General features: G+C 39.3%; 2 protein-coding genes and 1 long non-coding RNA gene across 8 annotated transcripts in view; 1 reads left to right on the forward strand and 2 right to left on the reverse strand.

Annotated features, from left to right (window-relative positions):
• The window catches only part of prdm6 (PR domain containing 6), a 115,298-nt gene extending 110,009 nt beyond the window's left edge, over window positions 1–5,289 (reverse strand). Inside the window, exons 1-2 of one of the 4 annotated variants that reach the window (XM_074639575.1) lie at window positions 4,722–5,289; window positions 1,630–2,282 (exon numbers count right to left, since the gene is read on the reverse strand). In XM_074639575.1, the coding sequence (XP_074495676.1) occupies window positions 1,630–2,266 (637 nt within the window). In that variant the 5' untranslated portion in view covers window positions 2,267–2,282; window positions 4,722–5,289. Of the gene's footprint in view, window positions 1–1,629; window positions 2,283–4,589 lie in introns of all 4 variants that reach the window. The other 3 variants (XM_074639574.1, XM_074639573.1, XM_074639576.1) reach the window with 3 other exon arrangements.
• The window catches only part of LOC141770006 (uncharacterized), a 207,802-nt gene that overhangs the window by 153,605 nt on the left and 29,377 nt on the right, over window positions 1–24,820 (reverse strand). The window lies entirely within an intron of this gene.
• Window positions 16,588–24,449, forward strand: ppic (peptidylprolyl isomerase C). 3 transcript variants are annotated; one of them, XR_012594368.1, is made up of 7 exons: window positions 16,588–16,793; window positions 18,394–18,507; window positions 19,205–19,298; window positions 20,213–20,280; window positions 20,614–20,730; window positions 21,430–23,125; window positions 23,207–24,449. XR_012594368.1 is itself a non-coding variant. In XM_074639585.1 (6 exons), the coding sequence occupies exons 1-6, from the start codon at window positions 16,677–16,679 to the stop codon at window positions 21,556–21,558; spliced, it is 639 nt and encodes a 212-aa protein (XP_074495686.1). In that variant the 5' UTR covers window positions 16,588–16,676; the 3' UTR covers window positions 21,559–24,449. The 3 variants fall into 3 exon arrangements, 1 of the variants encoding a protein (XP_074495686.1); XR_012594367.1 differs by having other exon boundaries at window positions 21,430–23,110; window positions 23,197–24,449; XM_074639585.1 differs by having other exon boundaries at window positions 21,430–24,449.

Raw genomic sequence — 24,820 nt, forward strand, 5'->3', positions numbered from 1 at the left:
TTTACTGTGTGAAGTTAAAAACTACAAATAACAGGATTAAAAAAATATTTCTAATAATAATTTAAAAATAGTTTATTTTAAAAGACGGGAAAATAAAAATAAAAGTTTAGTTCTGAGGATCCGTTTTTTGTTTTTTTTTAAACTACCTGAACGGAAGAAAACTCCTGAAATAAAACTAATAATGTAAATAATCGATCGCTTTGATCGGAGTTAAAGTGATATTAATCATTAGCATGAGAGAAACAGAATAAAGCAGGTGTAAAAACCCCCCGATGCTTATTCCCATAGAGTGTGAATGGAGTCTGGTTAATATTAACTCTGAGCTGCTGTCTGACGCTCTGAACTCCAGCCAGGCTGCTGACCTTTGACCTCTGACCTCTGACCTCCAGCTCCTACTGTCCAACCCTGCAGCTGTCCAACCAACTGTAACATCCCACAAAACTAAATACATCCTTTATTATATTTACAACCGGTAGAAAAAACTCCTTATTATAAATATTATAACAAATTTATTTATTTCTCACCTTCTTTATTTTTAATCGCTGATTTAAGTGAATGTTTAGCTGCAGTTTAGGCCTCGTTTTGTGTTGCTTTGATTAAATAAATAATGTAGAATTTTTTTCTTTTTAAAAAGCACCATTGATGTTTGATGAAATAAAATATTTAGACATTTTTGCAAGAGAATTCAAAATGGTATAATTATTTAAATCATAATTATGAATATTATGATTATTTAATTATTATATTTAATTTAATTTAAAATATTGAATTATAATATTATGAATTAACAGCTGCGTAGCTGATAACACCACATTCCCTGCAGGAATATTATACAAATATTATAGAAAACATTTTGATTTATTTTATGATGAATCCAAAAATAATTAAAAGAGATTAATTATAGTTTAATAAACTCACTATTCAGTGTTAATATTATAGAGATATTAGAGTTACTATAAACTTTCTACTTAGTATTAGAAAAAATATTAAAGTCACGACAACACTTTAGATTAATACTAATAATTATTATTCCTCAACTTCATTATAATATAAATATATATTACCATAATTATTATATATTATAATTAAATAATAACTAATAAATGAACCATCACAGGAGCACTGCAGAGAACAATATATACAGTATATGTGGAAAAATGTCCTATATTATAATTAAATAATAATAAACAAATAAATAATAATAAATAAATAATAGATGAGATTAAAACACCACAGGGTGACGACTCACTGCAGAGAACAATATACATATTTGGAAAAATATTATATATTATAATTAAATAATTAATAAATAAATAATAAATGAGATTGAAACACCATCACAGGGTGACAACACACTGCTGAGCAAAATATAAATATGTGGAAAAATATCATATATTAAATATTCTGAGAATATTTTTATATTTTGAATATAGTTTTAGCAGATAAAACAAAGTGACACAAGTTCAAAAGTCCCCGCTGAGCACCAGAGACACAATCTGAGAGCCTTTATTTAATATTATAAGAGAATTATAGCATCAACACACCTCCAATAAACTCCAGCGACAGGCCTGAGGTGTGTGTGTGTGTGTGTGTGTGTGTGTGTGTGTGTGTGTGTGTGTATGTACGTACGGTTGTTGAGCTCTCCCGTGTGGTTGCTCAGCGGGATGATCTCCATCCTCTGCTGTCCGTACAGGTAGTAGTCCAGCTCCTCGGACGTCAGCTTGAACCTGGCCGCCGGTCCTTTGCCTCCCTCCTCTCCTCCGCTGCTCTTCACGCTGGACGACACAACGCCGATCCCCCCACAGCTCTGCTCTTTGGCCTGGTGGAGAAGCCCCGCCGCTGGGTTGTGACCCTGCTGGTTCTCTGGGGGCACCACCACCATCAGGTCTCCTCCTGGTCCTCCTCCTGGTCCACACACCGGGGCCAACGCCTGCCCGAAGAGTGCGATCTGCTGTTGGAGGGGAAGCTGGGAGATCCCTGCCGAGGTGGAGATGGAGATGGAGGAGGACGGGGTGAGAGCCGCTGAAGAAGAAGAGGACGTAGAAGAGGAAGAGGAGGTGCAGTGTGTGGAGGCCAGGAGGTGGCTGTGCAGGCGTGACGGGCGCAGGCCGTCCATGGGGATGGAGAGGCGGTCAGCTGGAGACGGCGGCGGCGGGGCCAAAGGAGCCTTCAGCTGCGCCTGAGGGAAGAGCTGCTGCCAGTGCTGCAGGTACGACGGGTCCACCTTCAGGAAGGCCGAGCCGCTCGGGTCGCCCGGCTTCAGCATGGCTGCCCGCCGGCGGCTAGAGGGGGGGGATCAGAGAGGACGAGGTGTCAATCAACAGCAGCAGAGGTCACGGCAGGATGGTAAACACGAGACGCACAACAACTGTGTCACATCGACTATAAACACATGCAGGACATTTACAATCTAGTCTGCTGTTTCACTACTTTAGGAGACACTCTAACGGGTCACATTAATCACCGTATTTCCACATTAAAAATCACTTTTCAGGCTTTTAACTGAGACATAAAACAAACATACGTCAACGTGTGTGTTGCATTACATTTACTCTGAAGGTGAGAAGCTGATTTCAGCCTCATCACTCAAATAAACTCATTTTTTCAGCATTTATCTGAGTCAGATCGCTCCAGATCTCCACCTGATTTACAGGTTTTTACTTTCGGTTCACACTCAAGGTGTTAATACAGAAAAAGGCACAACATCAGCCTTTTTAATGTTTGTGTTAAATTAAAAATAAAACATGAACACACGAGAAGTTTAACCTTCACATTACATCCACATTTCCCTGAGTCTGTTTCTTCTTCAATTTTTCAATTTTAGTTTATTTGGTGGATCATTAAAATATCTAAATACATGTGTAACTGTTAACTGCATTAAAAATAACTTTTAGGTGTCAAATCAAATCCAAACTAAAGCTTCAAACGAAGCACATGCAGTGTTTAAATCATCTTATTTAAAGTGATGCTTTGGTTTTTAATCCTAATTATTAATTTCTCCTTCATCTTGATTGAATTTTAAGCATTTAGCTTAAAGTCTGATTCCACATGGCTTCCCTCGTCACTCACATTGTCTTTGTATTAAAGCTTAAAACTGAGTGCATGAAGATAAAATGAGACTTCCTACTTTAAATGTAAACACGTGGTGATAATTAAATAAGAGAATCAGAAGTTAACAGTAAATTACAGAAGATCTTGATGAGTTTGTTTCAGTCTGACACACTTTCAGTCTGCAGGATTTCACTAAAATACAGATTTTATTCTGCAGACTGAAAGTTGAACTCTCTTTGTGTTTCTGCTTAAAATAAATATTCAGATAGTTTGGAGATTAGTTAAAACACATATTTGAGTTTCAGAAGTACAGACTGATTGTTTTGCACACCGGCAATATTTGCACGATCTGTTTATATCATGTTTATTTTTGTTTATAGCTTATTTTGTATATTGGTAGAAATTAATTTGTTTTATTCTTATTTTATTCTAACATTTGTATTTATTCTTTTGTTATTATACTGTTTAACTTGCACCAATAGAACCAAAGCTAATTCCTAGTGTATTGCTCTTACACCTGGCAATAAACACCATTCTGATTCAGACAAGTTGTTTCTGTTCTCTTCAGCGTCTCTGTTTCAACTCGTAAAAATTAATAAATAAATTATTTTTTAAAAAGCTGTAAAAATATGGTACATTTTAAATGATTTAAGGCATCAGAGTCACCAACACAACCAGAGATCTTCTTCCTTTTCCAACCTCGTCATCTTATGACTGAGACTTGCACAAGTTTAAAGTCTCTTTACTCTATTTTACTACTAAAGATGAGCAGTAAAGTGGATTTTTGTGAATAAAAACTGCGTCTAAACGCCATTTCAAACTGTCATTCCAGGTGATGAGTTAGTTCAGTCTGACACGCTTTCAGTCTGCAGGATTTCACAGATTTTATTCTGCAGACTGAAAGTTGAACTCTCTGTGTGTTTCTGCTTCAAATAAATATTGAGATAGTTTGGAGATTAGCTAAAACACATATTTGAGTTTCAGAAGTACAGACTGATTGTTTGCACACCTAGTCAGCATCACTGTTTCAACTCTCTACTTGTAAAAATGAATAAATAAATCCACATTATTTCTTTAAAAGCTGTAAAAATATGGTACATTTTAAATGATTTAATGCATCAGAGTCACCAACACAACCAGAGATCTTGTTCCTTTTCCAACCTCATCATCTTATAACTGAGACTTGCACGAGTTTGAAGTATTTTTACTCTATTTTACTACTAAAGAGGAGCAGTCTTTTTTATTTTGTTGTTGTTTTTTTGTTCTTCTTCTTTGAGGTATTTATTTATTTTGTCTTATTTTTATTTTATTAGTTTTCTTTGTTAGATAAGTGAAATACATGAAATTATTAATTAATTATTAATATTGTTAGTCTGTCTGTATGTGTATATATGTATGTATGTATGTATGTAAAAATTCAATAAAAATATTGTTTAAAAAGGAAAGAAAAGATGAGCAGTAAAGTGGATTTTTTTGAATAAAATACAATTTGTGAGACATAAAATGTGTCTAAAGTGTAAAGCCAATAAAGCACTGACTTCAGCCCGGTTGACCCTGCTGCTCTGCTCCGCTGGCTCCGTCTCGGATGGATGTTTTTAGCGGATTTTACGCACAGCCAAGCGCACCAACAAACAACCAAATAACAGCAATAAGCGCACACTCACACGCACACTTTGGGTTAGTTTACGATGTAAACCAGGCGGGGAGCAAAAAGTTTCCTCATCAGAATGAATAAATAAACAGGTCCGGGTTGTAATAAGTCCAGGTCAGATCGGCGGTGCAGCGTGGTGTCCCGTGGCCGAGCAGAGGCAGCGGTGCAGCGGGGAGAGACGCGGAGACGCTCCGCTGAGTTCCTCCAGGAGGAGTTTACAGGATGCTTCTTTTTTTCTTTTTTAAATGCAAAAGTTGGAGCTCAGGAGAAGCTTTCTGCTGTCAGAGTGTGTGCGGCTCCTGTGCGCTGGTTTCCGGACAGCGGTGGAAGGTTTGTCCCGGTGAACCATGGAGGATGAGCCGGGACAGGTCGCTGCGTCCTGCGCGTCTCCGGAGCCAAAACTAGAGGAGAGGCTGCTGCTCTCTCTCTCTCTCTCTCTCTCTCTCTCTTCCATTCACTCACCCTCTCTCCCCTCCTCCCTTATCTCCTACAGTCTCCCCCCTCCTCTAATTCACACGTATTATTTCTCTCTCAGTCTGTTTCTCCACTCTCAGACACTTTCTTTTCTTTTTCTCCATCCACATCTTCAAAACTCTCTGCAGGAGCCATATTGTATTATTTACAGTTTTTTTGCATTTCATTATCATTTAAAAAGTACATAGTGTTATGCAATCAAACATGTTTGACATGCAGTAGAAGGTCAGTTAGTGATGTAATAGAATGGACTTTGATCTATATGGACTCAATGATGTGTGTTTTGCTCTGTTGTGCTCCTCTAGTCGTCCTGCTATAGAACAATGTGGGCATGTCCCTTTAAGTATGGTCAATGTTAGTTAGGCTTCAGTGGAGCAGGATGGGGAGCAACAATTCTTCTGACCACACAGATCACAGATTCAGTTATTTTCCAGAGGAATTGGTCCGTTTCTGATAGTCCAATTTTCGTGGAATAAACTTTTCACTCTATACGAGCCTCATCTCTGAAGCTGACCAGGGAGTGTCTGCAGAAGGCAGAAGGTGGAAGTTGGACATGGTAGTCTACGTGAGTCAGAAACCTTTATATCCTGCTAGAAGTGGCGAGGACGGTTTAGAGCAAGCTGCCGCTACACTCTCTCTTCTTTTTCTGTTTTCCCTCTCTGGCTTTTCTGCCTCTTTTTTCTCCAGATTCAGTTCAGTTCAATTGAAATTATCTTTATTGACACAAAAATGTTCATACAGTCAGAGCAACGTAGGCTCCTGTACATGTTAGTGTTTGATCCATCCATCCTCTGAATGCTCTAGGTCTCTAGTTTGATCCATCCATCCTCTGAATGCTCTAGGTCTCTAGTCTGATCCATCCATCCTCTGAATGCTCTAGGTCTCTAGTCTGATCCATCCATCCTCTGAATGCTCTAGGTCTCTAGTCTGATCCATCCATCCTCTGAATGCTCTAGGTCTCTAGTTTGATCCATCCATCCTCTGAATGCTCTAGGTCTCTAGTTTGATCCATCCATCCTCTGAATGCTCTAGGTCTCTAGTCTGATCCATCCATCCTCTGAATGCTCTAGGTCTCTAGTTTGATCCATCCATCCTCTGAATGCTCTAGGTCTCTAGTTTGTGGCTGTAAAGTTTCATGAGGCTGTGATTATCCTAGAGGTCACCACAGATCATTTTATACAGGGAGGTAAAGGGGAGACTCGTGGGTACCCATAGAACCCATTTATATTCACATATCTGGAGGTCAGAGGTCAAGGGACCCCTTTGAAAATGGACATGACAGTTTTTCCTCAACAACATTTAGCATAAGTTTGTAGCATTATTTATCTTCTGAAAGACAGTAAATCTGGTCTAAAACGTCCCATAAGAAGGTTTTCTGGTTATGGTTTAGTCCGGTTTAGGTCAGTCAGGATGTAAACGGCATCGAACTCTGACATTTTATTTGTCCAATAAAACACCCGACCTCCCTCCTTCCTAATGCTCGGATCATGTTACATGATATCTTCCTCTTTCGGATGGTAAATTAACTGAATTTCATAAAGCAATTTATACATTTTTGCCTCTCATTCACACGCCGATGGCAGCACCATGCAAGGTGCTGGTCTGACCATCGGGAGCTGTTTGGGGTTCCTGCTGCCCAGAGACGCTTCAACATGTGGACAGGAGGAGCTGGGGATCGAACCATCAACCCTTCGATCAGTGGACAACCAACTCTACCTCTTCAACGTGTTCTCATACAACGGTTCGTATGACATCTTACATAAAGTTATTCCTCATTTTTCATGTGTTTTCCTACGAATGTCCAGCAACACGTGTCAATTTCTGCTCGTTTCATGCATACGGTCTTTTCAAAATAAAGTTACGTCTTCACAAGAAACTACTTAGTTAGGTTTAGACAACAAAACTAAAGAAAAGATGCTGGTTTGGGTTAAAATAACTCTAGAAGTGTAGAGTTATTTAAGTACGGAAGTTACGTCACAAATAAGTCAAGGTTGACTTCTGGTTTCACACGGGACACTGCCAGCGGTCTCCTGGGAGAAAGTCCCGTCCATCGAGTTTGTCACTCTTCACGCTACGTCACTTGATTTCCTCCTTTTCTCCCGTCACTAACCTCACTAAAAACACATCACAAATGTCACAACACTAACACTAACGTAACTTCATAATAACTCAACACCATACTTGCCGGCTTTGAGACCTCTAAAATAGAGAGGATTTAGAAACTATAGCGTAACCCAAAAAGGAGAGTTTCAGAGACTTTACTGCATTCTAGTGACTTTTAAAGAATGAAAATAACAAAATAATTGATTACTTTTAATTTTACTTTTAATTCTCAGTAAAGAAAACTGAATAATTCGCCCCTCTGACGTGAACTAGTGTGATTCTCTGGCATAAACTGATATTAGTTCTCTCCATTTCTCTCTCCTTCTCTCACTCACTGAAGGTCCTTACAGACACAACGCAGCAACGCCACCACTGTTGCTCTGAAACACATTATTTCAAACGGCTTGCACCTCGAGCAAAGCCCAACTTTGGGCGCTGTAGGCTGTGATGTGCGGCGAGCGGAGCGCCAACCACGTTGTGTCGCGAGCACCTCTTTCACCGAGTAAACGATATTCGGTGTAGCTGTATTGTCGTCCGGGTGGAAACAGTAGAGCTTCTATACATGCTGTACTTTAACGATACTCCTCTTAGAGGATTCAAGAGATCCATCTCAGAATCTCAACACCTTCATGATGCTAAATTGCGAAGCTTTTGGTGTTTGCGTGAAACGGCGTTATGGTGGCGGCGGCGGCGGCACGGCGGATTTTGAGGTTTTTACAGGAAACAGGAAGTTGTTGTAAATTGACTATACATCGTCTAATCAGCCCCAAACTTGACATGTTGTATAAGAGTCTTTAGCTCCAGGGACGCAAAGGGCGAGGGCCCGTTCAACGCTTTAATTCTTCTTCTTATTATTATTACTGGTGTGGTTGGTGGTCGTCCTGCTGTCAGCTCACCTCAGCGGCTTTATCAACCTCTCCATGAGTGTGTGTGTGTGTGTGTGTGTGTGTGTGTGTGTGTGTGCAGATAAGACAGATTACAGCCGAGACTCATTGTGTTTCTGGTTCTGACTTGTTATCCACGACCCCAAGCTTTCCCACCCGTCTGCTGCTCACACACACACACACACACACACACACACACACACACACACACACACACACACACACACATACAGTACATGTGTGTACATCAGTCATTGTGAGCTGCTGTGGATAAGAACATCAGCTAAACGCCTGAAAACCTAAATGTGTGTGTGTGTGTGTGTGTGTGTGTGTGTGTGTGTGTGTGTGTGTGTGTGTGTGTGTGTGTGTTGTTATGACTGGCGTCGCCCTGACAGGCCTCATTTGTCATCCGCGGGACCTCTGCTGGATGCTGGATTGATAACGAACAAAAACACAAACATAAGCGTCTGAAAATGAACTCTTGTCGGCTTAAAGAGACTTTTTTCAGCGCGGAGGAATGTGGAGCGACAACAGGCCGTCTGATTGGCCGGAGCGCCGGTCTCAGGGTCCACGGCAGCCAATGGGGAATTCATAGGGGTTGGGGGTTCGAACCCCGCCCCCCCCTCCCGGTACAGTAGGTAATCTAAACATGACCTTGTTTTGTTTCCACCTAGATGTTAGTTTATGTTGGAGATTTTTTGAAGGTATTGTAATAGAACATGTAAACTTATTTACAACGTTAGTGTCAAAAAATGACCTTTTTCATGAGTTGTAGGAAAGTAGTGGAAGAACAGAGACTGTTTTTGGCATTAAAGGAAGTTGAATGAGATCTCAGTCCAGAATTAGCCATTAGTCATCACAATAACTCACTTCTAATCACTTTAAACTACATTTAAAGGAATATTTCTGCATGACTGTATTTATATGTGGTGGGGAAATATTATAGAAGAATCTTTATTTTAATTAACCACTAATAAAGGCTTTAACTCCTACTGTTTGTCAGCTGTTGAGAACAACCCTTTCAACCCCCAAAATATTGTTTTTTGTCTTCTTTAATGACTTTATATTAATGTTATGAAAAACAAGGTGGTTGCATTTTGTATTAATATATGAATTGGGTGTTCTGTAGAATTTTATTAGGGCTGTCAAATGATTCAAATAGTTAATTGTGATTAATCGCACATTTTTTATCTGTTCTAAATGTCCCTTAAAGGGAGATTTGTAGAGTATTTAATCCTCTTATCAACATGGGAGTGGACAAATATGCTTCTTTATGCATTAATGTATGTATATATTTATTATTGTACATCAATTAACAACACAAAAACAATGACAGATATTGTCCAGAAACCCTCACAGGTACTGCATTTACATTCACACATCTGGAGGTCAGAGGTCAAGGGACCTTGCGTTAATGCGTTAAAGAACTTAGTGGCGTTAAAACAAAATTGCGTCAACTTTGACAGCCCTTAAAAAAATACATTGAAGTTACTACTTTAGGAATAATTTCAGTTTTTTTTTAATGTTTATTTGGATCCAGATTGTAACATAGTACATATAATGTTCCTACATGCACTGATCAGAGAAATTTAAAATAAAATGTTTAATATTTGCTAAAAAAAAATCTGATATTTGGTTGAAGTCAAATAAAATGAGATAGTAATGTGAAGATAAAAGTTATATTAAACTGGTTATTAAAATGATATTACATGCATTTATAGGCTATTTTATATATATATATATATATATAATATTATATTAATATAATGCATTATATTATATATTTAAAAAAAATATATTTTTTTAAATACATCTACAGAGCTTTTAGAAAGATGAGAATAAATGTATTTCTTTTCCTGAAGAAAAAAAATATTATAATTTTTAATTAATCATTTAAAAAATGTTGGCGGGTCCAAAATGAATGTTTAGTTTATCTCTGTGGAAGATATCTGACGTTATAACAAGGCTTGTGAGACAATAATAAAACCACGTTGGTATCTCTGGGTCGTCAGTTAGTGTGGAAAAAAAACGGATAAATGTCTGAGATTGACGGTAAATGTCTGGCAACGACTTGTTGTGAAGTAAATACAATGATCGGGGGACAGAGAATGAGACATCTAGAGGCTGAATGTTATCAATGTTATCAATAGCACCTCTTATTATTTAGAGGTTGAATCAGCGTAACGTCTCATAAATCCACAGCTTTGGTTTTATGGTATTAACTGATATAAATGTTGAGCTGTTTATTGCTGTTATTTTTAATGTATGGGCCTACGTGTTCTAAATGTACATAAACTGTTATTTTTCCCCTTCATCTTCATCATCATCATCATTAGTCTATAATTACACCTCTTCTCCGCGTCGCGGCCGTCGGAGACAGAAAGCAGAGGAAAAAGGGATTCAGGGAGAAAGCAGAGCGGGAGGAGAATTAGGTGTTTTCATCTATTGATTAATGGCTCTCTAAAGCAAAGCACATCGGAGGAGCCGGCCGATCGATAAATTAACTGCCCAAATTCATCATTTTCTACAACAAAAGCTAATTATTTAGACGGCTGCAGGAAAAGAAAAAACACAATATTAACAAGAGTTCATTTAGCAAAGCGCTGAATTCCTGCATGTGAGAGCGCTGCAGAGAGCATGAACACGGAGGGATTTAATCTGAGATTATAGTCCTTCAAGTCTAAACTGAGATTATAAACCTTCAACATTTAGGTTTAATCTGAGATTATACCTCTTCAACATTTAGGTTTAAACTGAGATTATACTTCAACATTTAGGTTTAATCTGAGATTATACCTCTTCAACATTTAGGTTTAAACTGAGATTACACTCCTTCAACATTTAGGTTTAATCTGAGATTATACTCCTTCAACATTTATATTTAAACTGAGATTATACTTCAACATTTAGGTTTAAACTGATTAAGACGGGAGTAAAGGAGGTGACGTAGAATAAAGAGCGACAAAGTCTACGTTGGGAGAAGTCAGGGAGGTGGATGGATGGGTCAAACAAACACAGGACTTTCACCCAGGAGACCGCTGCTTGTGTCCCGTTTGAAACCAAGTTATGGTGTGTGAAACTGAACTATTTTAACTCACGTAACGTAACGTAACGTAACGTAACGTAACGTAACGTTACGTAACGTAATGTAACATAAGGTAACGCAACGTAACGTAATATAACGTAATGTAATGTAACGTAACGTAACGTAACGTAATGTAACGTAATGTAACGTAACGTAACGTAACGTAACGTAACGTAACGTAACGTAACGTAACGTAACGTAATGTCACGTAACGTATCGTAACGTAACTGTTAACCACGAGTTGAAGTCTATCAGACTACCCTGCACGTTGAAAAATGACGCTAAAAGGGGTCCTGACTAAGCGTCCATATGTGACGAGTTGCATCTCTCTGTGGTTGATTATCTAATAAAAGTCATAAAATACTTCAACAATATTTATATATATATATATATATATATGAATATATTTGAGATTTAAACGGTCATAAACCGCTGATGGAGCCTTTAAGGGACGATTAAGGTTTGAATCCACTTAATGAGGCGGTGTTGGTTTAAATCCATGAGGGTTCGTTAGCACACAACTGAAGGTAATTCAATTAAAACCTTAGCATGTCCCGAGTTCATTTAGACACATACATGTACACACAGCCCCCTGTAACCTTGCTGTATATAATGTATATATGTGTGTGTATAAATATAAAGGTTTAAAGCAGTGTCACTTTCATTTACATAGCAGCATGTTGTTAAGGTCCCGCTTTGACATTCAATTAAAACGTTTACATTTCTGCTTAATTAATTCGCCGCATGGCGGGAAGAAAAGACGAATGGACGGGCCTCGCTGACAGGAGGCCGATAACCACGTGTGTGTGTGTGTGTGTGTGTGTGTGTGTGTGTGTGTGTGTGTGTGTGTTAAGGTCACGGCAGGCTGACTATTATAATTCATCTCTATAGACGTGTATTCAGCCGGGACTTATATTCTCTTTTTCAGCTTTATTTCCTGCAGCTGAAGCCGAGCGGAGCTTCAGGAGGTTTTAAAGCTGAAACAGGACTTCATTATCCCCTTTAATAATGAAATGTTAGTTTTAAATCATAAACACCATAAACTAACTAACATTATCCCCTCCGTTTATGTTTTTTATGGTATAAAACTAACTAATATTATCCCCTCAGTTTATGGTGTTTATGGTTTAAAACTTACTGCTGCAGCTCGTTATTGATCTCTGAATGCTGCAAAATCAGGAGGATAAAACTTAAAACACACAGAGCTGCAGGAACATTTTTCCCTGTTTCTTTTTTACATTTTCTATTAAATAAAGATTATTTGATGCATTTATTTATGTACATGTGCATGCAGCAAATATGGGTACTGATTTTAAATTATTATAACTTTATTTATTATTATTATTATTGAGTGGGTTTTATGTTATGCATTCTATATATTCTATTTGATCGTATTGTTATCAAGTGTGTTTTATTGTCCATCTTATTTCCTCTATTTTTATGTTTACTCTATGTCTATTTTTAAAGCCCTTAGTGCTGCATTTGTAATATGAAAGGTGCTAAATAATTTAAGTTTATTATCCTTATTATTATCATTTATACATTAAATATATAACCTTCATATTTTAAGATTTGTTAAGGCTCTCACAATATCAGATTTTCACTATACGATTGTTGTGGCCTAAAGAATTCAAGATAACAATATTATCGCGATATCTATAGAAAATCAGTTAAATTCATCTTTAAATTAGTTTATTGTGCATTTTGTCAACACTGAACATGTCGGGAGATGGAGAGAGTCTGTAACTGTGATTTAAGAGGCGCTGGATTATTTATTATATGTGTGTATTATTAACATTATATCAATATTTCATTTTTAAATATTACTGTAATCCTCAATACCGATATATGGAGACACCCCTAGTACTAGTGTATGACGTAATGTGACTTTAACCGCTTTGAAACAGCGTTCTTCATGTTGGGAAATACATTTATAACACTAAATAATTAATGTAATTTCTTCATCTATCCTTGTCTCCTCCCCTCCCTCTCTTCCTCCCCTCCTTGTCTCCTTTCCTCCTCTCCTCTATCCTTGTCTCCTCTCCTCCCCTCTTCCTCTCTTCCTCTCCTCTCCTCCATCCTTGTCTCCTCCTCTCTTCATCTCCCCTCTATCCTTGTCTCCTCTCCTCTATCGGTATCTCCTTACCTCCTCTCCTCTCCTCTCTCCTATCCTTGTCTCCCCTCATCTCCTCCTCTCTTCATCTCTCTTCCTCTCCTCTCCTCCATCCTTGTCTCCTCCTTGTATCCTCTTCTCTCCTCCTCTCCTCTCCTCTCTTCCTCCCCTCCTTGACTCCTCTCCTCTCCTCATCTCCTCTCCTCCCCTCCTTGTCTCCTCTCCTCTTCTGTCCTCTCCTGTCCTCTCCTGTCCTCTCCTCTCCTCTCCTGTCCTCTCCTCTCCTGTCCTCTCTTCTCCTCTCCTCTCCTCTCCTCTCCTCTCCTCTCCTCTATCCTTGTCTCCTCTCTTCCCCTCCTCTATCCGTCTCCTCTCCTCTCCTCCCCTCCTTGTCTCATCTTCTCCTCTCCTCTCCTCTCCTCTCCTCTCCTCTCCTCTCCTCTCCTCTCCTCTCCCCTCCTCTCCTCTCCTCTCCTCTATCCTTGTCTCCTCTCTTCCCCTCCTCTATCCTTGTCTCCTCTCCCCTCCTCCCCTCCTTGTCTCATCTTCTCCTCTCCTCTCCTCTCCTCTCCTCTCCTCTCCTCTCCTCTCCTCTCCTCTCCTCTCTTCTCTTCTCTTCTCTTCTCTTCTCTTCTCTTCTCTTCTCTTCTCCTCTCCTCTCCTCTCCTCTATCCTTTTCTCCTCTCTTCCCCTCCTCTATCCTTGTCTCCTCTCCCCTCCTCCCCTCCTTGTCTCATCTTCTCTTCTCTTCTCTTCTCTTCTCTTCTCTTCTCTTCTCTTCTCTTCTCTTCTCTTCTCTTCTCTCCTCTGAATGTAATTTCCTAATAATTTCCTAAGGAAGTTTCCTGGAACAGAAATGCACATTAACATGTGATCGGTGAAAGTGAAACTAAAAGGAAGCGTCTGTGTGAGAGGACTGAATGTGAAACGATGGTCTGTATTTAGAGGTCATGTGTTCCTCCAGCAGACAGGGGGCGCTGTGGTTGATGCTCGTGCAGATTTACATGTATTTTAAAACCTTTTAATGGAGATAATAAATAACAGCTGAATGTTTCTATTCTTTAATCTACAGCATCAGTTTGTGCTGCTGCAGCTGTATATCTATGTTATAATTTATATGTGCTGATATGATGGTCCAGGTGTGTTGAGGCTGTATATTTATGTTATATACACTGTAAAAAAAAAAGTGTAAAATAACGAAAATTTTCCGGCAGGGGCGCCAGAAAATGTCTGTTAAAAAACGGGAAAATACTGTCCGTTAATTAACATAAATAAACTGTAAAAAACAGTAATTATCTTTATATAATTAGCCTTTATTACTGTAATTTTACAAGAAATATTTTACTTTTTAACATATATTCATTGTTAGAATAGAGTAATACAAATTTACATTTTCTCAGAAGTCTGTATTTTTAGAATTCCATTAAATCCTTTTCTTCTAACATAAATTAATTGTTAAAATAGAGTGATAAACCTCTAAAAAACAGAATAATTATCTTTAAAAATGATCAAGAAAAGCTTAAATGCAGATTACGATTGTGATTACAAAATATACTGTAAATCTAAGACCATTTACATTTAAATCATAAATGAAACATGTCATTTTTACATTTGTTTCTGTCATTTTGAAAATACAGATAACAAAATTTTAATTTCTTGAAAAAAATTATAAAAAAACTTTTGTTTTTTTTACAGTGTATGTACTTGTATGTTCCAGGTGTGTTGAGGCTGTATATGTATGTTGTATATGTACTTGTTTGTTCCAGGTGTGTTGAGGCTGTATATGTATGTTATATATGTACTTGTATGTTCCAGGTGTGTTGAGGCTGTATATGTATGTTATATATGTACTTGTATGTTCCAGGTGTGTTGAGGCTGACAGGTGTGACATACATTATATTCTGCTTGTTACTACAAACGATGAAACTCTCAGGTGTTCCTGTTTCTCTCAGCTCGGGGGGTTAAAGGTCAACAGCAACAGAACTGATAACCTTTATGATTCTTCTGTCTCAGGACCTCCTCCTGCTCATCAGGAGGCCACCGGAGGGTCTCGACCCACAGGTTGGGAACCACCAACAGAGTTTGTTTCCTCTGTGATATTTTTGTTTTGAGGGAGTTTAAAGTTTGTGTTTTTATTTACTGTGTTTTCTTTAGTTTAGTATTTTTTCATATCTTCATCTCTCTTTTAGCTCTTTCATCCCTTTTTCTCCTAATTTCCTCTCATCTTCTTTTGTCTCCTTTCCTTGTTTCCTCATTTCCTCTCCTCTCTGTTTCCTCATCTCCTTAACCTTGTCTCCTCTCCTTGATTCCTCTTCTCTCTCCTTGTCTCCCTACTTGTTTTTGTTTCATCCTCCCTCCTTGTTTTCCCTTTTCTATTCTGTTGCTCTCCTCTCCTCCTCTCCTCTTTCCCTAAAATCCTCTCCCCTCGTCTTGTCTCCTCTCCTCCTGTCCTCTCTTCCTCTCCTTCTTATCTCCTCTCCTTGTTTCCTCTCATTTTCTTTCCTTCCCTCTCATTTATTTTCCTATCTCCTTTCCTTCTTCCTGTATATCCTCTCCTTGTTTCCTCTCCTCTCATTTATTTCCCTTTAATCCTCTCTCCTTATCTCCTCTCCTCCATCCTTGTCTCCTCCTCTCTTCCTCTACTCTATTCTTGTTTCCTCTCCTCTATCCTTATCTCCTCTCCTCCTCTCCTCTCCTCTCCTATATCCTTGTCTCTTCTCCTCCCTTCTCTTCCTCCCCTCCTCTCCTCTCCTCTATCCTTGTCTCCTCTCCTACCCTCTCTTCCTCCCCTCCTTGTATCCTCTTCTCTCCTCCTCTCCTCTTCTCTCTTCCTCCCCTCCTTGACTCCTCTCCTCTCCTCATCTCCTCTCCTCCCCTCCTTGTCTCCTCTCCTCCCCTCTCTTCCTCCCCTCCTTGTCTCCTCTCCTCCCCTCTCTTCCTCCCCTCCTCTCCTCTATCCTTATCTCCTCTCCTCCTCTCTTCTCTCCTCCTCTCTCCTCTATTCTTGTCTCCTCTCCTCCCCTCTCTTCCTCCCCTCCTTGTCTCCTCTTCTCTCCTCCTCTCTCTTCCTCTCCTCTCCTCTATCCTTGTCTCATCCTCTCTTCCTCTCCTCTATCCTTGTCTCCTATTCTCTTCATCTCCTCTATCCTTGTCTCCTCCCCTCTCTCTCCTCTCCTCCTCTCCTCAGTGGGCGGTAGTTGATCCGGGTCCAGCCCAGAGGGGGAGTGGTCTGGTGATGTATCCGGGTTAGGAGCGCTGTTTCCCGGCCAGCCGCCCAGCTGGGACTCGCTGTGACTTCCTCCTCTCCGGTTAAAGATGGAGCTCCTCCGGTGGATCGTCCCCGTCCTGTCCGCTCTGCTCGTCCTCTCTGCGGCCGGTGTTCAGCCGGTAACCGGCGGAGCGTCCCGGACCGGACCGAGAGTCACGGAGAAGGTGAGTGATGAGCTGCTGCAGATATTACCATCAATCCGTCTCCTCTCCTCTATCCTAGTCTCCTCTAGTCTCCTCTAGTCTCCTGGAGGAGGAGCGCGTCTTCTCTCTCTGTGCGCGCTCCCGGAGCGTGGATAGCACAACAGCACGAGCACGCGCATACACACACAGCAGCTGACGTGTCCGGTAGGTCCGGTAGGTCCGGTACCAGCGGGGGGGGGAGGCCTGGACCGGAAGATTTACAGATGTTTCCAGAATAAAGAGATGCACGCACATCTGTACACGTGTCCGTTCAGATGATGTTAGTGCGCAGTGACAGTGCGCGTGCCTGCAGGACCTGACCTGAATACACCCCAATAGATGCTGTGTATTTTAATGCATCACTTTAATATAGTGAACCCGCATCATGTACTGACTGAACCCTGGTCTGTCAACACGGGCTCTTATTGTGAAATAATGGGAACCTTCATTTCCATGTCCTGTAGTATATCGTAGGAGTGTTTGCAGTAAATGAGTTATTTAGACAGAAATATTAGAGTGAATCGTCTCCATATATTCATTACAGCTATTCAACGCAAATCACAAGGTCACGTAGTAAAAGTTTAAACTTGTGTTCCGTCAACATTTTGTCTGATAAAAGTGGAGCTACTTTTAATTTATGTATATATCAGAATCAGAAATACTTTATTGATATATATATATTTATATAGGCCCATATTGCTTTATATACTGCTGCGTAGCTTGTTAGTTTCCCCCTGGGGATCAATAATGACATCATTATTTATTGATTATATTCAGTATTAATAATCTGAATTTGCAAAGTAACTAAAGTTATCAAATAAGTAAAGTGGAGTAAAAGTACAACATTTGCCTCTGAAATGTAGATGAGTATAAAGTAGCATAAAATGCAAATACTAAAGTAAAGCACAAGGACAGTTCCTCAAAATTGTACTTAGTTACTTTCCACTAGGGCTGGGCAATATATCCATAATGAGACTAGATATCATCTTTGATTTTAGATATCGTAATATGGCATAAGTGTCTTCTCTTCCTGGTTTAAGGAGCTGTTCCTGTTCACAAGTCGTGTTTTTTGTGGCCTCAAATCCATTATTGTCATCGTAGACGTGCAGCAGACGAGCTCAAACGGCAGGTTGCAGGTTGCAGGTTGCAGGCTGCAGGCTGCAGGTTGCAGGCTGCAGACTGCAGGTTGCAGGCTGCGTTACAGTAAAGTGATGTCATTTTCTAGTTATTGTTCTAGCTCTTCTATTATTTGTCTTTACCCTCTTGGTCATTATATCCACAGTACTGATGATTATTTATCAAAAATATTATTGTGTAAATATTAGTAAAAGCACCAATGGTCAACTTTACAATATGATCACTATATCGATACCGAGGTATTTCATTTTCTCCATATCGCCCAGCCCTACTTTCTGCCTAATTTGCAGCTGTAGTGAAGTGAAGTAGTCAAAAGTTACAAATTCAATGTTTTCTTTTTAAATGTCAAAGCGTAGAAAAATGGAAAAATGTCCACTAACTGTAAAAGTCTCTGTTCCCTTCCCGTCTGATTGATTGACAGCGTTTCTCTCTCTCTCTCTCTCAGGTGTTTTTTGACATCACGGTGGCGGGTCACGAGGTGGGACGGATCGTAGTCGGCCTTTTTGGGGAGGTCGTCCCACTCACTGTCAATAACTTTGTCGCCCTGGCAACCGGAGAGGTAGGCTGATGGTACAAACACACACACACACTCTCACACACACTGAAACTCTGCCATCACCGCGTATATCATTCAGTCTTCCTCTGGAAGTATTCCTTCAGATTTGTAACGTATTTTATGCATAAAATAAGATAAATATATTCACTGTAAACTCCAGGAAGTTTCTCCATCGGGAGGAAACTTTACAGACTGCACTTCATCACAACGTAGAAGTAAAATAGTTGAGATAAATCTTTCTGGAACTTAACACTGAATCATACTGAGCTTCACTTCAAAGATTTAAGAACATATTTACCAACTTGATCTGGAACACCAGACAGTCTGGGCTCCGTGTTACTCCACTTTACCTCCCTTATGAGAGAGGTGGGGGGGTTTAAAGTCCCCCGACCTACGCTGGTATTATTGTATTATTGTATTATTGGGCAGCACAGCGTAGAGCCGCCATGTGCTGCTTCTCCCCAGAAGAAGACTGAGACATGCTCAGCTCAAAGGGTTACCGCTGAGCAGCTACTTTACTCTTCAGAGCCAAAGAAGGGACGGAAATACACAAAAAAAACTTTCTAAAAAATACTATGCACATCTGGCATGAGGCCCAAAAATACTTAGTTTGGTTGTGTATTGCATGTGTGTGTTTATATATATATATATATATATATGGTGCATACAAAGACATGAAGTTTGATGCGTGTCTCTGCAGAAAGGTTACGGCTACAAAGGGACAAAGTTCCACCGAGTCATCAAGGACTTCATGATCCAGGGAGGAGACTTCACAGCTGGAGACGGAACTGGAGGTCAGACTCTGACAAACGTACATCTTTTAAATATCAAACACGGATGTTCTGTTGGCTTTTACGCTGAATTCAAACCGTTCACATTAGAAAAAAGCATCAAAACATCCACAGAAACTCGTCAAACTCCTCCTGCAATATGATCCACGTCTCTGCTCTCCATCCGTTTGCTCAAACACTCAATAATATATGCTGTTTCACACACAGCGCTGTCTAGCTCATTAGTAGGTGTTTATTGCACTTATTGCACAAATGGGCCCTTTGCCCATTTGTGCCAAAAAATATCAGTGCAGTAGTTTGTAACTTTTATGTTAATGAGATAAGATGCAAAATAAAAGTTACAGAATGTAAAAAAAAACATTTTTAATATTTTTTTTTAAGTATTTTTTATTTTTAACGTTGATGTAGCTTTTACAATTTGTATTTCATTTGTCCATTCTGCTTATTTATACCTGTTGTTTTTGTCTTATTTATTTATTTATATTTGTTTAATTTAATTTAATTAATCTATTTTATTTGTTTAATTTAATTTAATTTGTTTTATTTAAATTAATTTATTCATATTTATTTGTTTGATTTAATTCAATTTATTTATATTTGTTTAATTTATTTATTTGTATTTGTTTAATTTAATTAAATATATTTATATGTATTTATTTAATTTTATTTTTGTTTATCTGTTTAATTTAATTTATAAACTTATATTTGTTTAATTTATTTTATTTTATTTATTTATAGTTTTTGTGAATATTCATCCATAAAACACATTGGACTGCCTTTTTTTAGGTCGGTGAAGGAAACAATAAAAATCATATTTGAAAAAAAAAATAATATATATATATATATTTATAGAGATTTTAGAATTTGGTGTAAACTGTGTCACCACCTGAAAGTGACCAAACTTTCTCTCCATCCAGGTCACAGCATCTACGGAACAACTTTTGCAGATGAAAACTTCAAACTGAAGCATTTGGGAGCCGGCTGGGTGAGCTCACACACGTTTACATTTCTGTTTTTCACCTCAATATTTAGGAATAAAAAGGCAAAATGTTTTGAAATGCTACATTTTTCTATTATGATTCTCCTTTCTCTTGATGGGAGGAGCAGCTTGTTGACTAAAACCTGAACAGAACCTGTTAAAAGATGATATATGGTGTTGTGAAAGTGAGACTTGTGTGTGTGTGTGTGTGTGTGTGTGTGTGTGTGTGTGTGTGTGTGTGTGTGTGTGTGTGTGTGTGTGTGTGTGTGTGTGTGTGTGTGTGTGTGTGTGTGTGTGTGTGTGTGTGTGTGTGTGTGTGTGTGTGTGTTGATGTACCAGGTGAGTATGGCCAACGCCGGGCCGGACACCAACGGATCGCAGTTCTTCATCCTGGCGGCCAGAGCGCCGTGGCTGGACGGAAAACACGTGGTTTTTGGCAAAGTCCTGGACGGGATGGTGGGTGGACCGGCACACACTTTCCACTCATCTGCTGCATGCTGCTTTAAAGAGAAAGGGAGGTTTGATGTGACATGTGGAGAGATTACAGATCCAGACAGATGGAGTTGGCTGGATGGAGTCTGAGGACGGATGAGACAAGTTACTAAACTCATGAATAAATTAATTCTTAAACTATAAAAACAAACAAAACTTACAGTTCATTAACTATTGAGGGGGAAAAGTGAATCCACATGAGGTCTGCCTGCTTCCTGGTTCAGGAAGTTGTGCTACAGGTGAGCTACTTCCTGTATAGATTCAGAGGCTCCGCCCACAGGAAGCAGTGCAGGCAGGTAAAGTCCTGCCCTCTTTTAAAGGGAATGTTTGTAACTTTTTAAGCGTATAAATGTACCGGGTCGGGACACATGCGCACTCGCATATGCGCGCTCGCTTGTGGCCGTAGTCACTGCTCCTCTGCCTGCATGCCTTCACTCAGACAGCGCACTTAAAAGCTGCTGAAAGCTCCACAAAGAATTACAGTAAGTGCTGAGAATAGTTCGTTCTGAACGAGGTCTAAATTGGAATTTGTGAGGAAAGTGATTGAACTTTGGCACTGCTGAGCTTCCGTCCATAACCAAACCAAACATTATCTGTAACGAGGTTTAACAGGATGAAATCTGTATCATGTCTAACCTGCTTGTGCTCCGTCTCCTCCGGCAGTCTGTGGTTCACACCATCGAGCTCCAGGACACCAACGACAGGAACCTTCCGTACACCGAGTGTGTGATCGTCAACAGCGGCAGGATCCCCGTCAAAGAGCCCTTCGTGGTGGAGGTGGAGGGCTGGTAGACGCCGCCGTTAACCACACTTTACTGTAGAACACAAAGACGCTGGGGATCAAACACAAGTCCAGTTTGACAAACATTACTTTTGCATGTTAACGTGCTAACACTAAAACACTAGCAAGTAGGGCTGAGTATTGATCGAAATCTTCTGATAAAACACCTGAGTTTACCTGTTGATACAAAACAATTACATATTTAATACTTTAATACAATATATAAACATGTAAACTACAAATTACAAACAGATCTGTACAAATATGATCAAACAATGTTCAGGAAACATTTCATCAAAGAAGCTAAACAAAGCTAATATATATAGTTTTTATTTATTTACCCAGAATCCCCATTAGTTATTATCAAGGTTGAAACTACTCTTCCTGGGTTCCGGACAAAACCACTACATCACAACGTAAAAACAAATATGTAATTCAGATCCAAAGCAATTAAAGGGAACAAAAAACAACAGAAAAACAAACAAACAAACAATAAATCAACAATAAATCAACGACTTCTGACCATGCATTCAATTCCAGCGTTCAATATCTGAAAGCTTTGGATACTCGGTGCTACGGACGCGTTTAGTTTGATACCAAAAACGTATTGATGTTCAACTTTCAGCCCTTTTAGCGAGCTAACATGAACACGAGGACGTGAACACGAGGACGTGAGGACGTGAACACGAGGCATCCTGAACGTTAACATGTTTACTAAATGTTGGCATGCTAATATCTAGTTGTAGCATGATAACAGTAGGCTTCCTAATGCCGGCATGCTAACTTAACTTTCTTCTGATTGATTTCTACTTTATGCAATAAACAGAAAATATTAACAGAACATATCACACAGTGATGTCAAACTATTTATATATCTATATATCAACTTTCTGTCAACAGGAAACAGGTCAAAGAAAAGATAGTAAAAGAAAACACAAACTATAGAAATAGAATATCAATAGAGTTTCAAATCAACGTAGCAGGGTGGTCAGAGCGGCAGACATTTTTATGTTATCGGTTGCCGTTGTAGCGGGCTAACTTGCGTATAAACTAAACCGCAATACTCGGCCCTATTAGCGAGCTAACGTGAACACGAGGCATCCTGAACGTTAACATGTTCACATGCTAACTGTGACATGTTACATGGAGTGTGTTCCAATCCACGTACTTCCAGAAGTACACTTCAATGTAGTGCACTGTGTGCACTCTGTACTTACTTGAGTAGTGAGTGAATTTCAACGGGGTAGGGTCGTCTCAAATCGAATACTCTGCGGCGCACTGACCGGTAATCACGATCGCAACATTTGACCGCGGCTCGCTACCCGCCAAAATATCTTCTTCTTCTTCTGGGTTTTACGGCAGCTGGCCTCCTTTGTGTTGCTGCCGCCTCCTTCAGGTTTTCCCCGTCCACTACCCGCCAAAATATCTGCCTGCTTTGTTGAAGAAAAAAATGAAAGCAGAGTGGAAATTACGTTTCCAACGTCGCCGCCTACGATGTGTCCTCCTGTTGGCTGAAAATGTTCCGGTATGTTTACGTATTGTTTTATTCTCTTATCTACGTCTGTTTGAATATTAGTCGTGGTCCCGCCACTTCCGCTACGTAGTCCAGCGTTCCACACTCAACGATCTGACCGTTTTGAGTCATCCAGGTACTTTGAGTGCACTGCATTTTGCCGTACTTCACAGTGTGATCGCACTTATGCACTCAAAATAGTAAGTGTAAGTACGGAAGTACGCGGATTGGAACATACTCCACGCTTGTTAATGCTGGCATGCTAACAAACAGTTATGTAGATATATTTTCAGTTATAAACAGAACATATCACACAGTGATGTCAAACAGTTGTCTGTGACGGGAAGATTTATATCAACTTTCAACAGGAAACAGGTCAAAGAAAAAGATTAGTGGTAATTAGAAATCCACTTAAAGGTACAACTGTAACTTGGTTTGAAGCTCAGTGAGAGAGGAACAGACACAAAGTTAAAGTCATCATAGACGGTAAAGGAATACACAAACATTTGCATGTCATACTATTTTCCATACGCAGGTGAAAACCTTAAATCTCAAAAAGATAGTGACAGACTCTATGCAGAGAGGTCGGTACTCATCAGGTTCACTGTGGTTCATGTGGTTTTAGTGGATGATCCCTAAACGTCTGTATCAAACAGAACCATGAACTGTGACTGTGACATCGTGGAAATTTGCACTTACAGAACTATGTAGCTCCTCTTAAATCTCTCATTGCCAAAATCTGTCTTTATTTGCCAAATTTGCTTGCACTTTCTATGCATCTTATCAATATCTATAATATCTCAACTACAAACATATGCAAAAGAAGAACTCTGTAGCAGTGTGTAGAAGTGTCAAATGCCATTATTGCACTTTATTTGTTCTATCTTTCCATCATTGAAAATGAAAATGTACTGTCTCATGTTTTCATTAAATGGAGATCTTTTCTTCCTGATGCATTATTATTATTATCATTATTATTATTATTATTATTATTATGCAACATATCATGTTTGCAAAAACTACAGCACAAATTGCACAGGAAGGAAAATGCTCAAAAAGTGTGTCAGTGGGTATTAATACTGTTCTACTAATACTGTAGCTGTCCTGTCAATAAGGATTTAAACCTTGTAGCCTACTTTGTGTTAGAGGTTTGTTGTAATTTGATCTTTTGTCATTGTTTTTAATGTTGTGATTTCTGTTAACCCGAATCTGTCACGGTAGCATTATAATCTAGAAGCGTTCTGACTGATCTTCCTCCTGTCTCTGACGTTAATGCAGCATTTTAAACTTCTGTACCAAACATCAGGAGTTGTGTTTTCTTTATTTATAGTAACAGCAGAAGAAGAGTGCCAACAGGAGAGTTTTCTACAATAAACTGTTGCAAAACAATCTGAGACAATGTTCAGTTATTTTGTCTGATCTGTCTCTGTCCTATTTCTGTTCTCCCGTTGTGTTCTAGTTTAATGCAGCGTTCAGGTGATCCTCGTCAACTCGTTAAAGTCCGAACCACGGTTCACGTTTTCGTTATACTAGCCGTGTTTCCATTAACATAGTGTTATGTGCAAGTATGGCATTAGAAAATCTGTATGGAAACGACAAAACTCAATACAACTTCATCAATTGCGCAAAAAAGCTTTTATGCTCGCTTGAGGTGCTTTTTGCTTTTGTCGAAAAAGAGTTGGTTCTGTTGCGGCCCTTACTGCGTGCATTACAATCATTGCATTCATTTGTCTTTATCGCTGAACAACATGAAACGTGGC

This window comes from Sebastes fasciatus, chromosome 6 (genome assembly GCF_043250625.1).
Source record: "Sebastes fasciatus isolate fSebFas1 chromosome 6, fSebFas1.pri, whole genome shotgun sequence".
Lineage (NCBI taxonomy): Eukaryota > Metazoa > Chordata > Actinopteri > Perciformes > Sebastidae > Sebastes > Sebastes fasciatus.